Source organism: Felis catus, chromosome B1, assembly GCF_018350175.1.
Source record: "Felis catus isolate Fca126 chromosome B1, F.catus_Fca126_mat1.0, whole genome shotgun sequence".
In the NCBI taxonomy this organism is placed as follows: Eukaryota; Metazoa; Chordata; class Mammalia; order Carnivora; family Felidae; genus Felis; species Felis catus.
In genome coordinates, this window is record NC_058371.1 from 83,162,991 (window position 1) to 83,174,343 (window position 11,353).

Consider the following 11,353-nt stretch of genomic DNA (forward strand, 5'->3'; position numbering starts at 1 on the left):
TGAACATTATTATTCCCAGTCTTGATTACCAGGGTACAGGGACAGAAATAACTTCCCACTTTTAGAGAAAAGATAAAAGAATGTGTGTGTAAAGATTCTAACACAAATACTCTCTGATACTGGTGGCGGGGCTTATATTAGAGAGAAAGAAGTGAAAACAAAGAGGAAAAGAGCAAGAGGTTAGATAGAGAACTGCAGGACAATGAGTGCCTTTACCTTTCTCCCACTTAAAAAAAAGTTAGCAAATAAAATATTATGGCAACTGGCTAATTGATGTATTAAAAACAAAAATAAAGGGGCACGCCTAGCTGGCTCAGTTGGTGGAGCATGCGACTCCTGATCTCGGGGTTATGAGTTTGAGCCTCACAACGGGTTTGGAGATTACTAAAAAAATAAATAAAAATAAACTAAAAACAAAACAAAAATAAAAACAACAACAACAACAGAATTCTCAACCTTCTACTGTCCTACGTCTTCATTTCACAAAAGCAAACCCTCTTGATCACTATTATATTTACTTGCTTATTTCATGTATAATAGCTAAATATCTCTGGACAATACCAACAAATATTGAACTCAACCAAGCAACAGGAAAGTAATGTACAAAGCCTTGGCGCTAAAGGACAATTTTTCCCCTCTTCAGACCACAGGATGGATGCCTTCCTCTCACTTTTCTCTTGAAATGTAAAGTGGAATTTTGAGGTTTTCTTTTTCCATGAGTGCCATTCTTAAAGAACATATAAAACTATGTTCAAAAAAATTTCAACTACATGAGTCAAAGAAAAATTAGAAAGGGAAAAGAAAAACAATGAACAGGATAGTTAAAGCACAGTTTAGTGTTTTTCTTCCTTTAAAAAAAAAAAAAAAATGACCTAAGATTTTTACATTGAAAAGAAATGTTTGGACTCATGTTTGGACTCTCTCGTATATTGTTTTTAATTCATGGAACAATGTACCCATTTGTTTTTTTTCCTTTTAGTATATTTTTTTTTCTTTTTGAATACACAGGAATTTTTTAGGCCAAGTATGAATTCAAAGTAAAAAGCTGAGAAAGAAAAAGAAACACCACCATAAGAAAAACTCGTGGTGAACTTGGCATTCTTTCCAGGATAAAAAAAAAAAAAAAAAAAAAACCCTCAGTTTAGAAAGATAATAAAAATTTCTGAAATACACATAAAGGAAAGAATATTAAATGAACAAATTTAAGATAACTCACATTTCCTCTTCTGGAAGCTCTATTTCTTTGCAACTTACTTCTTCATGTGCAGTTTGCATATAGCAGCTCTGCTAAAAACAACCACATGGAAAATTTTTGTTCCAGATAAATACTGCAGGACAGGGCTTGGCAGCTACAAGTTGTAATCAGAATGCTTCAAGAGCTAATGTAACAGAGATAACAACCAAACATGTATTTCGGTGCACCGTGTTAAGTATTTTTTACAAAGCAGGCTATCACACAGTCAAAAGCTGCTGGGTTCTACTTCATATGCATTTAACAGTGAGAATTCTTCCCGTAGTTAAGGAGAATTTTGCACATATGAATAAAAGAACTGCTTAAAATATAAAAGACTCTCTTTTCCAGTCCAGTTATTCTTGTGTTAAGGTGCTCACGCGTACAAGCCTGGAATGGTCAAAAACGCCCAGTTCCTAAAGTGACTTTTCCCAGTAATTCCACAGGCCTGAACTGCCACCTACTATTCAGTAAGACTCCAGCCATCTAGTTGGCAACTGAAGAGGCTACTTATTTAATGGATGTGGAAATCCACGGTACAAAGAACCACTTTTCCCCAGGAGTAATCTAAAGAAGAAAAGAATGCTAATTTCATTTGTGCTTGTAGCCAAAGAGGGGAGGAAAAAAAAGACCTGTGACTTGATAAGTTTCCTGTACTCAAATCCACACACAGAGATAAAAGAAGTCACACAGAAACGTTGTGACTTTCAAGCCAAAGTTCAAATGGCAAATTCTGATGAAGCTCTAAGTTGGTGGAAATTAGCCACCATGTTAATTTGAGGAATGTGAAATGAGAGAACCTCTTCCATCAACAGTCAGAGGGGGTTTAATGAGACCCAGTGGTGTTCTTCTCTTTCCTCCAACACTAGCTGGCACTCACACAGCTGGGCTAAGATGGCTTCCAAAGTCCAAAATAAGACACTAGCCCAAGGCAGCGCTGGCCCTCCTGCTGGAACTCAGGAGCAAAGGAATCAAAGGCTCTTTTATTCTCCCTCCCACCAGAACATGCTCCCTCTCTGTTGTAAACTAAACGCTTGCCAGAATGAATTATTTAGCTCAAAACAGACATAAAGAAATCTTAAATAACACACAGCCCTTGAATTTGAATAAGCTCAGGTGACCAAAGGAGTTGTTTTGTTTGTTTCTTGTCTGACACATAAAATTCACTTGCGGTCAGGATCCCATCAGAAGCATTAGGTCATGGCAGAAACAGAAACTTCTCAAACTAGATGTTACAGCTGACATCCAAACTCCATGCTTGAAACTGAGGTGTTCGGAAAGCCGTCCCTTAACTAGGAGGTCTAAAATCAACACAAAGTCTTCGTTCCTCCTTTAAAGCCAGGCTTCCCTTAGGATTTGCTATTTTTGCCAACAGTAAGTACCTCTGTTCTTCCAAGAACAGAGCCTAAAAATTCATCTGTGAAATCTTCCCTGGCAGCCCCCTTCCATTCCCTCCCAGTCTGAACTCTTAGGCAATTATTATCTGAATCATTCATCTGGCAAGTAATCATATATGGCCTTATAACATATGTCTTGGAAAATGATTTAAATGTAGGTGCATTTACAGCTTGTCTTCACAAATAGATTAGAAACTCCTTGAGGGCAGGGAGTGGGCCTTTCCGTCCATTGTATTCCACACAAGACACATTACAAAAGCTCCAGAAATACCTGTTTATTCAGTCAACAGGTACTTGTTGCTCTTCTATTCTGAGCCAGGCACTGCTCTGGGTGCTAGAGTCACAACTGAGGCACCCACAGCAGGATGCAGCAGGCCTGTGTTCAGTGAGCCTGTGTTCCGTTAAAGCAAATGCTGGAGGGTCCCTAAAGAACTCTGCTTAAGCAGTTCCTAATAAATCCACTAAACTATTTAAGATGAACAAGAAATTAAAATTTATTTCCCAAAAACAGGGGCCTACTGAGAAGCACCCCACTCTGCCTCTCATTTCCAAGCAAATATCTAAGGAATGTTAAGCCGCAAGAGTTTAGAATCTAGATTTTTACAACATTTCTCCATTTTACAGATAAGGAAACTGAGGGTCAGAATGGTCAAAGTATCAGGTGGATAATGGCAAAGTCAAGTCGAATCCTGGGTCCTGACACTCAGTCCAGAGTTCCTTCCACAGCAGCACAATTTACCCCAAACTCATAAAAAAATAAAGCAGTAGTCCACCTGCTGTATTGTCCCTTCTCCCGTGTTAGCTTCTGTAAGAAAATTAGGAGTAATGACACTTACTGTTCTGAATCTATCACCTCTTAAACTTCCTCAATCTGCAAATTATCAAGACCTATCTTCATATTTTTTATGTTGACTACAAAATATGGAATGTTATTTAGTCATAAAAAGTACTTTGTCATTTTATATCTTTCTTATTTTTAAAGCAGACTCAATGACAAAACACACAGAAATAACCAAGTCAGCTGGCAACCAGATTATCCAAGTGTAACTCTTGTCGTATTACTGTATTTTGTCCAAAGATGATCTTTTTAAAAAATTTAAAAACCAATTTTTAACACAGAACTCTAAAACCACCCTCCAAACTGATAGAACTTCCTAATGGTTATTTTGAATCCCAAAAGACAACAATCAGACTTAGGAATCCAGCAAGTTTTACATGGAGAATTTTGTACTCATCATTAAGTCCAGGCACAATCAAAGACTGAACTATTATTACCTATCATAAAGGCTTAATGTAATTGGTAGTTGATGATCTTTGTTAATAGAAACAGTGTTCCTGCCACATTAGAAAAAGTAAAAAGAAAACATTAAGAATTTGAGTGTAATGTTTACTAAAGTGAAGTTTTCCAGAAAAAAAATTCCTTCAACAGAATAATTATGTTCCTTCAGTCACTACAAGCAAAAGCTTCAGAATCCCGATTGTTACTGGTAATTGCAAAAAAAAAAAAAAAGTGCAAGAAGAGCTTCCAGACATCACAGTCCCATTTGCTGTAGCAACAATATTGAGCAGAGACAATGCTTAGCACAGATCCTGGGCTGTCCTTAAATAGGACAGCCTGCCTGTCTGTGCCCCTCTCCTCCATGTAACATGTCAGATGCCCACCCGGAGGAAAAGGCTATTTCTGTTTCTAGGCCCATTTCCAAAACCAGGGGCATGTTCTAGACAAGAACCATCCTATTAAGTGACAGTGGAAGAGTGCAGCCCAAGCTGGGTACAGATTACACACCCAAGAACTGGCCAAGGTCTTACTCCCAGGCTGGCTGGCAGCTAATAGGCCACCTTGGTCTAGCCTCAGAAGTAGGTTCTCCTGCTGAGATTGCATACCTGCCCAATGCTGACAGCTGGGCCATGGAGGAGTGCAAACTCAGTGTCCAGACTTGAGGCAGGCCATAGGGAAGCTCCCCCTACAGAGATATGGTGATAGCCAGCTGGCTTGAATCAATCCTTTGTTTTCAGACTTACATTTTCTCTCAGCTGAAATTTCAAGTCCTGATGAAAATCCTACCATTATTTCAACCATCCGATTTGTCTTTAAAGAACTCTTTTAAAAAATCTGAGCATCACTGTTTAGTGCATACTACCAAGAGTTTACTTGTTCTCTGTAACCCTAGTAACGGTGATCTGTAAATGATTCCATTCAGGTCCTTAAAGTAAAAAAGCAGTTGTTTAATATACAACACAGGACAAAAACCAAAACACGGTAGTAGCAAAATTGCAAGAAAGCATGAACACTTTCACCTCCCCTTTAAGTAGACTTCAAAAAATTCACAGAGGATGAAATGAAACACATACAAAGGTTCTTACTCTTTTGCAAATAAATACAGAAAAAAGTAAAACGAGATGAAAAGGCTAGAGGAACTACTCACTACTCCAGTATTCCTCTTTTATGTCCCTTTTACTCTCTTTAGGAAATTCAAGAAAAGCCTTCATATCAGATGAACACACTAGTGTGCAAAGACAACAATGCTGTGTAGTTGACTATGAAACAGTAAACATAAAATGGAGTTGTATAGGGAATGCAACGGGGCCATAACATGAGATGACTTTAATGATAAAACTAAAACAATTTTTGCCACATAAAAGCCCTTAAGGATCATCTTAATCAATGTTTGAATACCCTATAAAAACTGTAAACAGCAAGACAACTGTCAAAATTCCGTGGGCCACAAGTTCCCCAACAGAATCAATGCTCAAACTCCCTGATGTCTTGTTTAACAATTACAGTACCACTCATCCAAGATATCTTTTCACAGCAAATTCATTCATTAAAAACCATTATCAAGCAACATTTTGCGTACTGGATGGTCAACAATGTTTCCTTTTACCCTTGATTTTCATAAAGATTTTACATGAAAAGAAAACAAGCATAGGAAATGCATATATATATATATATATATGAATGTCTTTGAGGGTCAAAGCTAGTTTAGCAAAAACAATCCGAACTGAATACCAAAGCCAAAAGATCAAAAATCTGGAAATGTCAAAATCTTCTGGGCAACCAAACCGACAGCTAAAATATTAAGACCGACCTCACTTTAACTTATAATATTCTGGTCATCCTCAGGGACCTCTTAAATTCTGGTAGCACCCTGCACGCTGTCTTCCTGGGCCATAGCCATGTATAAAGAAAACACTAATGCTCAGCCAAGCAAGAAAAACCCCACCTCCCCCCAGCTGTAAAGCATATTCTTCCCCCGGCTGAAAACACAACTTAGGGATCCTGCTATGTCGCTAAAGTATTCCCACGGTTTCAGACTACACTGAGCTTGTTCCTCAAAACGTCTATTTAAAAAAATAAATAACAATCAGCTTGGGCACACAATCTGAAACCACTTTATGTTGTGGGCTCACTTTTTCACATATTCTTGTCTCATTTCCCGAAGACTCAGAAAACTGCCTGAAGGGTCTTATGTTTCTTTAGCATTGCACATCTGATCCCCAGCTCGCCTCTTCCTTGCATTCTCAACTAATATTCATAGACTCCTAGAAAGCTATAATCAGAAAAGGAGCTTTAGAGATGATTTAGTCTGCACTCCACTTGAAGTAGATGAGTCATTAACCTTTTATATAGCCCAGTCAGGCAGATCTGGGTTCAAATCCTATCCATGGCATATTCTGAATACAGAAACTTTTCTCATCTATAAAACTGAGATAACCTACCTCATAAAACCGGTGTAATGATCAAATAAAATAATATACATTTTTTAAATTTGGACTTTTCATTTTCTTTGTCCTTGTTAAGACAATCTTTTAGGCTGATTTTCGTCCTAGGTCATTTTACATTAAATTGCAAGCCCAAAAGGCAAGGTTTCTTCCCTACTGTATTTTCTAACCTTTTGGTGCCTAGTCCAGTGCTAGGCATCTTTTGAGAGAGCCATAAACCAACCGTATGAAAGAATGCATTAAGTCTCTATAATCACTACTTTTTAGGCAAAGGTACTGTCCTTAAGCTTCCTCCTAGAACCTACTTAGGTCTATATGTTGCCTAACCGATGCCTCTCAAACACACCTCTCTCCCTACTCCCTCTTCTCACACATACACAACCTTCTCTTTAGAACCAAGAACTGAAAAAAACCACTTACCACCCCCCCCCCCAATTTTGCAATACAGTTAGCATCTTCACCAGAATATTCAGGCAAACTGTGGTAAGTACAAGGAGACAAGATTTGGAAGGGTTCAAGATTTCTGGAGAACTTTCTTCGGATGTGTGGCATCAAGTCCTTAAATGAGAATTACTTGTCTATAACAAAGGCTGGCAGAAAGTGAACCAGAAACTCCAGCGAGTCCCTGAAGTTAATTATTGCACTTCACTCCACCATCCAAGCAGTGACTAATAGGATTAATTTGGGCTCTAATATCAGGTGTAAAAATCCTTCAACAAGATTCAAGTTCCATTCGAAGTGCTGGTCACTGACAATGAATTTACATTTAAGGGGGCATAAGTTTTGCTTTTGAAAACACACTGTACTAGAAAAACATTGGCTCCATACGCCAGGACGAACGTGTCATTTCTTTCCTTTGCAAAGGGCAGCAACAAAAGAACCAATGGGTGAGAAGGGGATAAGATTCCAGACCCCTGAAGAGGACACAGATTTCCACCAAAGTAAGGTTGGTTCTTTCAAGGAATATTTTTAACAGCTAAAATAGCTTAACACACAATCAGTATCTTGTATCAATTACACAAATGCCATTTATGTAACCCTGGTGGCCTGGAAAAGGACCGCAACACACAGAAATCCTACTGGCCGCAGCTGTCCCCCCTCCTGAGAGGCTTGACAGCGCGTCCAACGCGCCCAAACACCAGCCGCCAGGCTCCCCCCAGTGCCCTCCTCTCGCAGCAAACTGCCAAGATTCTCCGGCCAAACTCCACGGTCCCCAGGATTCAAAACCGCGAAAATGCGAACCCTTGCTAAGCAAACGGCAGGGCGCGTAGTAACTTTTCTTTCTCTTTTGCACGGATCGGAGATGCTGGTTTCTAACACCAACTTTTCAGGTCCACAAGCCTCCCGTACGCAATGCACCTCGAGGGGTATGACTGAGAGCGCACCAGAGGGCTGCTGAGCTCTAAAACCTCAGCGGTTTTCCGATTGCGGGAAATTGAGGATACAGCAGCCCCATTGTGATTAAATGCAGATATAAAGAAAGGAGAATGCTCTTCCCCTTAACCTCTGCTACAAGGAATAATAAAAACACGCAGCAGGCATTAGGTGGAAATCCCGGGGCCTCCCACGGGCCGATGAGGCCCGCAAAGCAGGCCATCTGGAATCTGGAGAAAGAAAGTTAGCCGGCAAAGTGGAGGGAGCCAGGGCGTGAGTGTACAGCCTCGGTCACGAGCCTGTGGAGGAAGGGGACGAGGGGAAAGAGATGGGGGACTAAGCTGAAGAACCAGTCCCGCGTGCGACCAGGGCAGGGGTGCGGGCGCGGAGGCCCACGGAGCGGCGGCCGAAGCTCTACTTACATAACGTTTCAACTTCTTCTCCGGGGGGGACTTGCGGAGCCATCCCGAGCAGACCACTTCGCCGCCGCTCATGGTGCGCGCCTCTCCGGCTCCCGGCCGGGCAGCTGAGGGGCGGGCGGGCGCGCTCCCGACAAAGCCGACGCCTGCCGCCGGCGCGGTGGCGAGGACCTCGCTCTTCCGAGGCGCAGCCGGGGCAGACGGGACGCTCCGCCGCGCGCTGGCTCTGAGTGTCCGAGTGTCTCCCGCGCGGGTCCGCAGATGTGAACAGAAGCGGGTAGAGCCGCCAAGGCCGGCACCTCCGGGCAGGGGTCGCCGCCGAGCCGAGGGCGCCCCGGCCTCCTTTCAGTGCGCCCGCCTAGCCGCCACGCGCGCCGTCCCGCCGGCCGCCTCAGCAGCGCTCAGGCTCAGCGGCACTGTGCCCCGACACAGAGCTGAGCCTCGGTCCCCTGCGCTCCGCCCCCTAGGAACAGGACCTCACCAGAGCTCTTTCCGAAACAGACACTACGTTGCACGCGCACACACACACACACACACACACACACACACAATGCCCCCGCGTGGCGCCCACTCTGGCTCGCCCCTCTCGGCTTCGATGCGCCCGGCGAGATCCTCTCTTTCCCGCTCCTCTGGAGGGGGTGGGTCACTTCCCCGCGGCGCGGGGGGCGCACAGAGGAAAACAGGGAAGCCGCGAGGGTTTCGTGCGGGCGCAGGGCAGGTCCTGGGCCACGCAAGGAGCCGCCCGGGTGGCGGCGAAGCGCGGGGCGTCGCTGGGCGGCGGGCGCAGGGCAGGGCGCAGGTCCCGCCGGAGGGTGGGTCCGTTCTCGCCACCGCCGGAGAGGGCGGGGAGCGGCGGAGGAACGAGGTACTCGGCTGCTCGGCTCCGGGGACGGACCCCACTGTCCCGTCCCCTCACGCTCCTCCCGCGCCGCCTCCCCCACCGCGGGGCGCGCGGCAGGTTCAGAACGGCCCGTCCCCCGGTCCCGATCCCTCCCTCTCCCGGCCTCCCCGTTCCCTCTTCCTTTCCTCCTCCCCTTCCCACGTTCGGGCCGGCTCCGGTTACAGCCCAGACTTTCTCTGAAACTCCGCCGAGCGCTTCCAGCCAAAACAACAAGGGCCGGGGGCGGAGGGAGCGGACGGAGGGAGGGAGGGAGCGAGAGAGGGAGGGAGCGGGAGTTCGAGAGGCACCCTGGGATCTGTAGTTCAGGAAGCTGGAGCGGGGTCCTCGGCCACCCGGCTGCGGCTGCGGCCAGAGCCCCCAGCAGGCACCTAGTCTGGGAGGGCGGCCGAGGCCTTGGCGAGGCCGGCGCCGCCGGGGCTCGGGCCCTGGGAGGAGCGAGGAACGTTCGAGCGTCAGTTTGTGGTTTGCCATGTTGGCTCTGTCGAATGTCAGTTCAGAGTTTGTACGGAACAGAAGATCGGGAGTTGGGGGGGGGGGGTTTCTCCACTTGACAGCCTGCAAATCAAAGCAGCCTGGAGGGAGACCGCGACCCCGCGGATCCCGGCCCGGGAGACTTAAGGGCGAGAACAGGAGGGAGAGGGCCAGGGGGAGCGTTCCATGGCGACTAGCCTGGCCGGGTGGACAAAGGGGTACCCACCCGGGCTGGCGTGGGCTGGTCCCGGGAGCAGGCCTGCCAGAGTGGTGGGAGTGCCTTGTGTGGCCAGAGTATTTGACTGATTCTGTCTATGGGACATTTTAAAGTCTCACATTCCCTCCGTTTGTTGCCAGTTTCTTCCACTTGACTTTGTTTAAAATCTACTCTTGGAATGTTGGACTAGAACGGGGACACTTACTGGATCTCCCACTTCTATTTGCCTACTTGTGTGTGTTTTACAATTATGGCACCTGGTCCTGAGCTTAACATTGTCCTGTAGTAGAAATATCTTTTCCAGTTTATTTATGAAACAAATTTCAGAATATAAATAATCAAATAAAAAGCGCTAAAAATACTAGGAGATAAGTTAACACAGGGATTTGTTTATTAACATGGCATTCATAGTCTGGAGTTCCTCTATTTTTGAAGATGTACAATTGCAGTGGAGAATTAGGTGCTGTGGTGGTGATAAAGATTCCTGCATTCAGGGAGGTGGCATTCCTGTGGTGGCATAGGATCCTAAACAAAGGGTCGGCATACAGATGGTGATAAATGTTGTGCCCTGAGGGAAACAAATCAGTAATGTGAAAGAATACTGGGGTGGACTCAGATGGGATGAGAGGGAAGTCTTCCTTGAAGGGGCATTTAGACAGATTTGTAAAATAGTGTGAAGAAGGGAGAATCAGACTTGTTTTATGAAAAAATAAAAGGGATAACCATGAGGAGGGCAGAGGGAAAGAACAAGCAAGGGGGCTTGCTTTTCTTAAATTGTAGGGCTTTTTAGAACACCAGTGATTATAATTTTTACAGCAGCTAATAAACCAAAGCAATTCTTTTAAAGTGTGTGAATACAGATTTTGTCACAAGTCCAAAGGAAAATAAATCATGGAATTGGTTTTTCACTTTGCCCATTGGAACTGTGTCTGTACACAGAGTCAAGAGTATTTATAATTAACATGCATTAGTTCACTGTTCTGTAGTTAATTGTTGGCTTTAGAAAATTTATCACTATCCATTCCTGTTACAAAGTCCTTTAAATGGACTATATCCATTTATACTATATACAAGTATATCTTGTACTATTTAGCTTTTCAAAATTCAAATAATCTTTTCTTTATTTCAAATAAGGGATTCAATGATCTCATTTCTGTGAGAGAAGAATGTTTGAAGAAATCTTTAAGTATATTCTCTATGTTCAACTGTGTTGTTTTAGATTTGTATTTCTAGAGGTCAAATAAGGGTTGAGGAAAGGTTGAATATAGATACATCATCATGCATGTATTTTAGAAAGAAAATTTGCATTATTTTTACATTGTATGCCATTTTTAGGTTATCTGTTAAATCACATTTTATATCTTTATACATTAAAATGTATGCTAGAAAAAAATTATCATACATGAGTATCTTAAATTTCATTCATACAACAAATATTTATGGTATATCCTAGTATGTACAAGTTCTTTCAACATTTATTTATTTTTGGGACAGAGAGAGACAGAGCATGAATGGGGGAGGGGCAGAGAGAGAGGGAGACACAGAATCAGAAACAGGCTCCAGGCTCTGAGCCATCAGCCCAGAGCCCGACGCGGGGCTCGAACTCACGGACCACGAGAT

The 11,353-nt window shown here is 43.9% G+C and overlaps 1 protein-coding gene across 6 annotated transcripts in view; it reads right to left on the reverse strand.

Annotated features, from left to right (window-relative positions):
• GAB1 (GRB2 associated binding protein 1) overlaps positions 1 to 9,087 on the reverse strand; it is a 121,982-nt gene extending 112,895 nt beyond the window's left edge. For 2 of the 6 annotated variants that reach the window (XM_019828924.3, XR_006596725.1), the window contains exon 1: positions 8,148 to 9,087. In XM_019828924.3, coding sequence (XP_019684483.1) covers positions 8,148 to 8,219 — 72 coding nt within the window. In that variant the 5' untranslated portion in view covers positions 8,220 to 9,087. Of the gene's footprint in view, positions 1 to 1,216; positions 8,122 to 8,147 lie in introns of those variants that run through there. The other 4 variants (XM_006930848.5, XM_003984981.6, XM_003984980.6 and 1 more) reach the window with 4 other exon arrangements.
• Between the last annotated feature and the right edge of the window lie 2,266 nt (positions 9,088 to 11,353).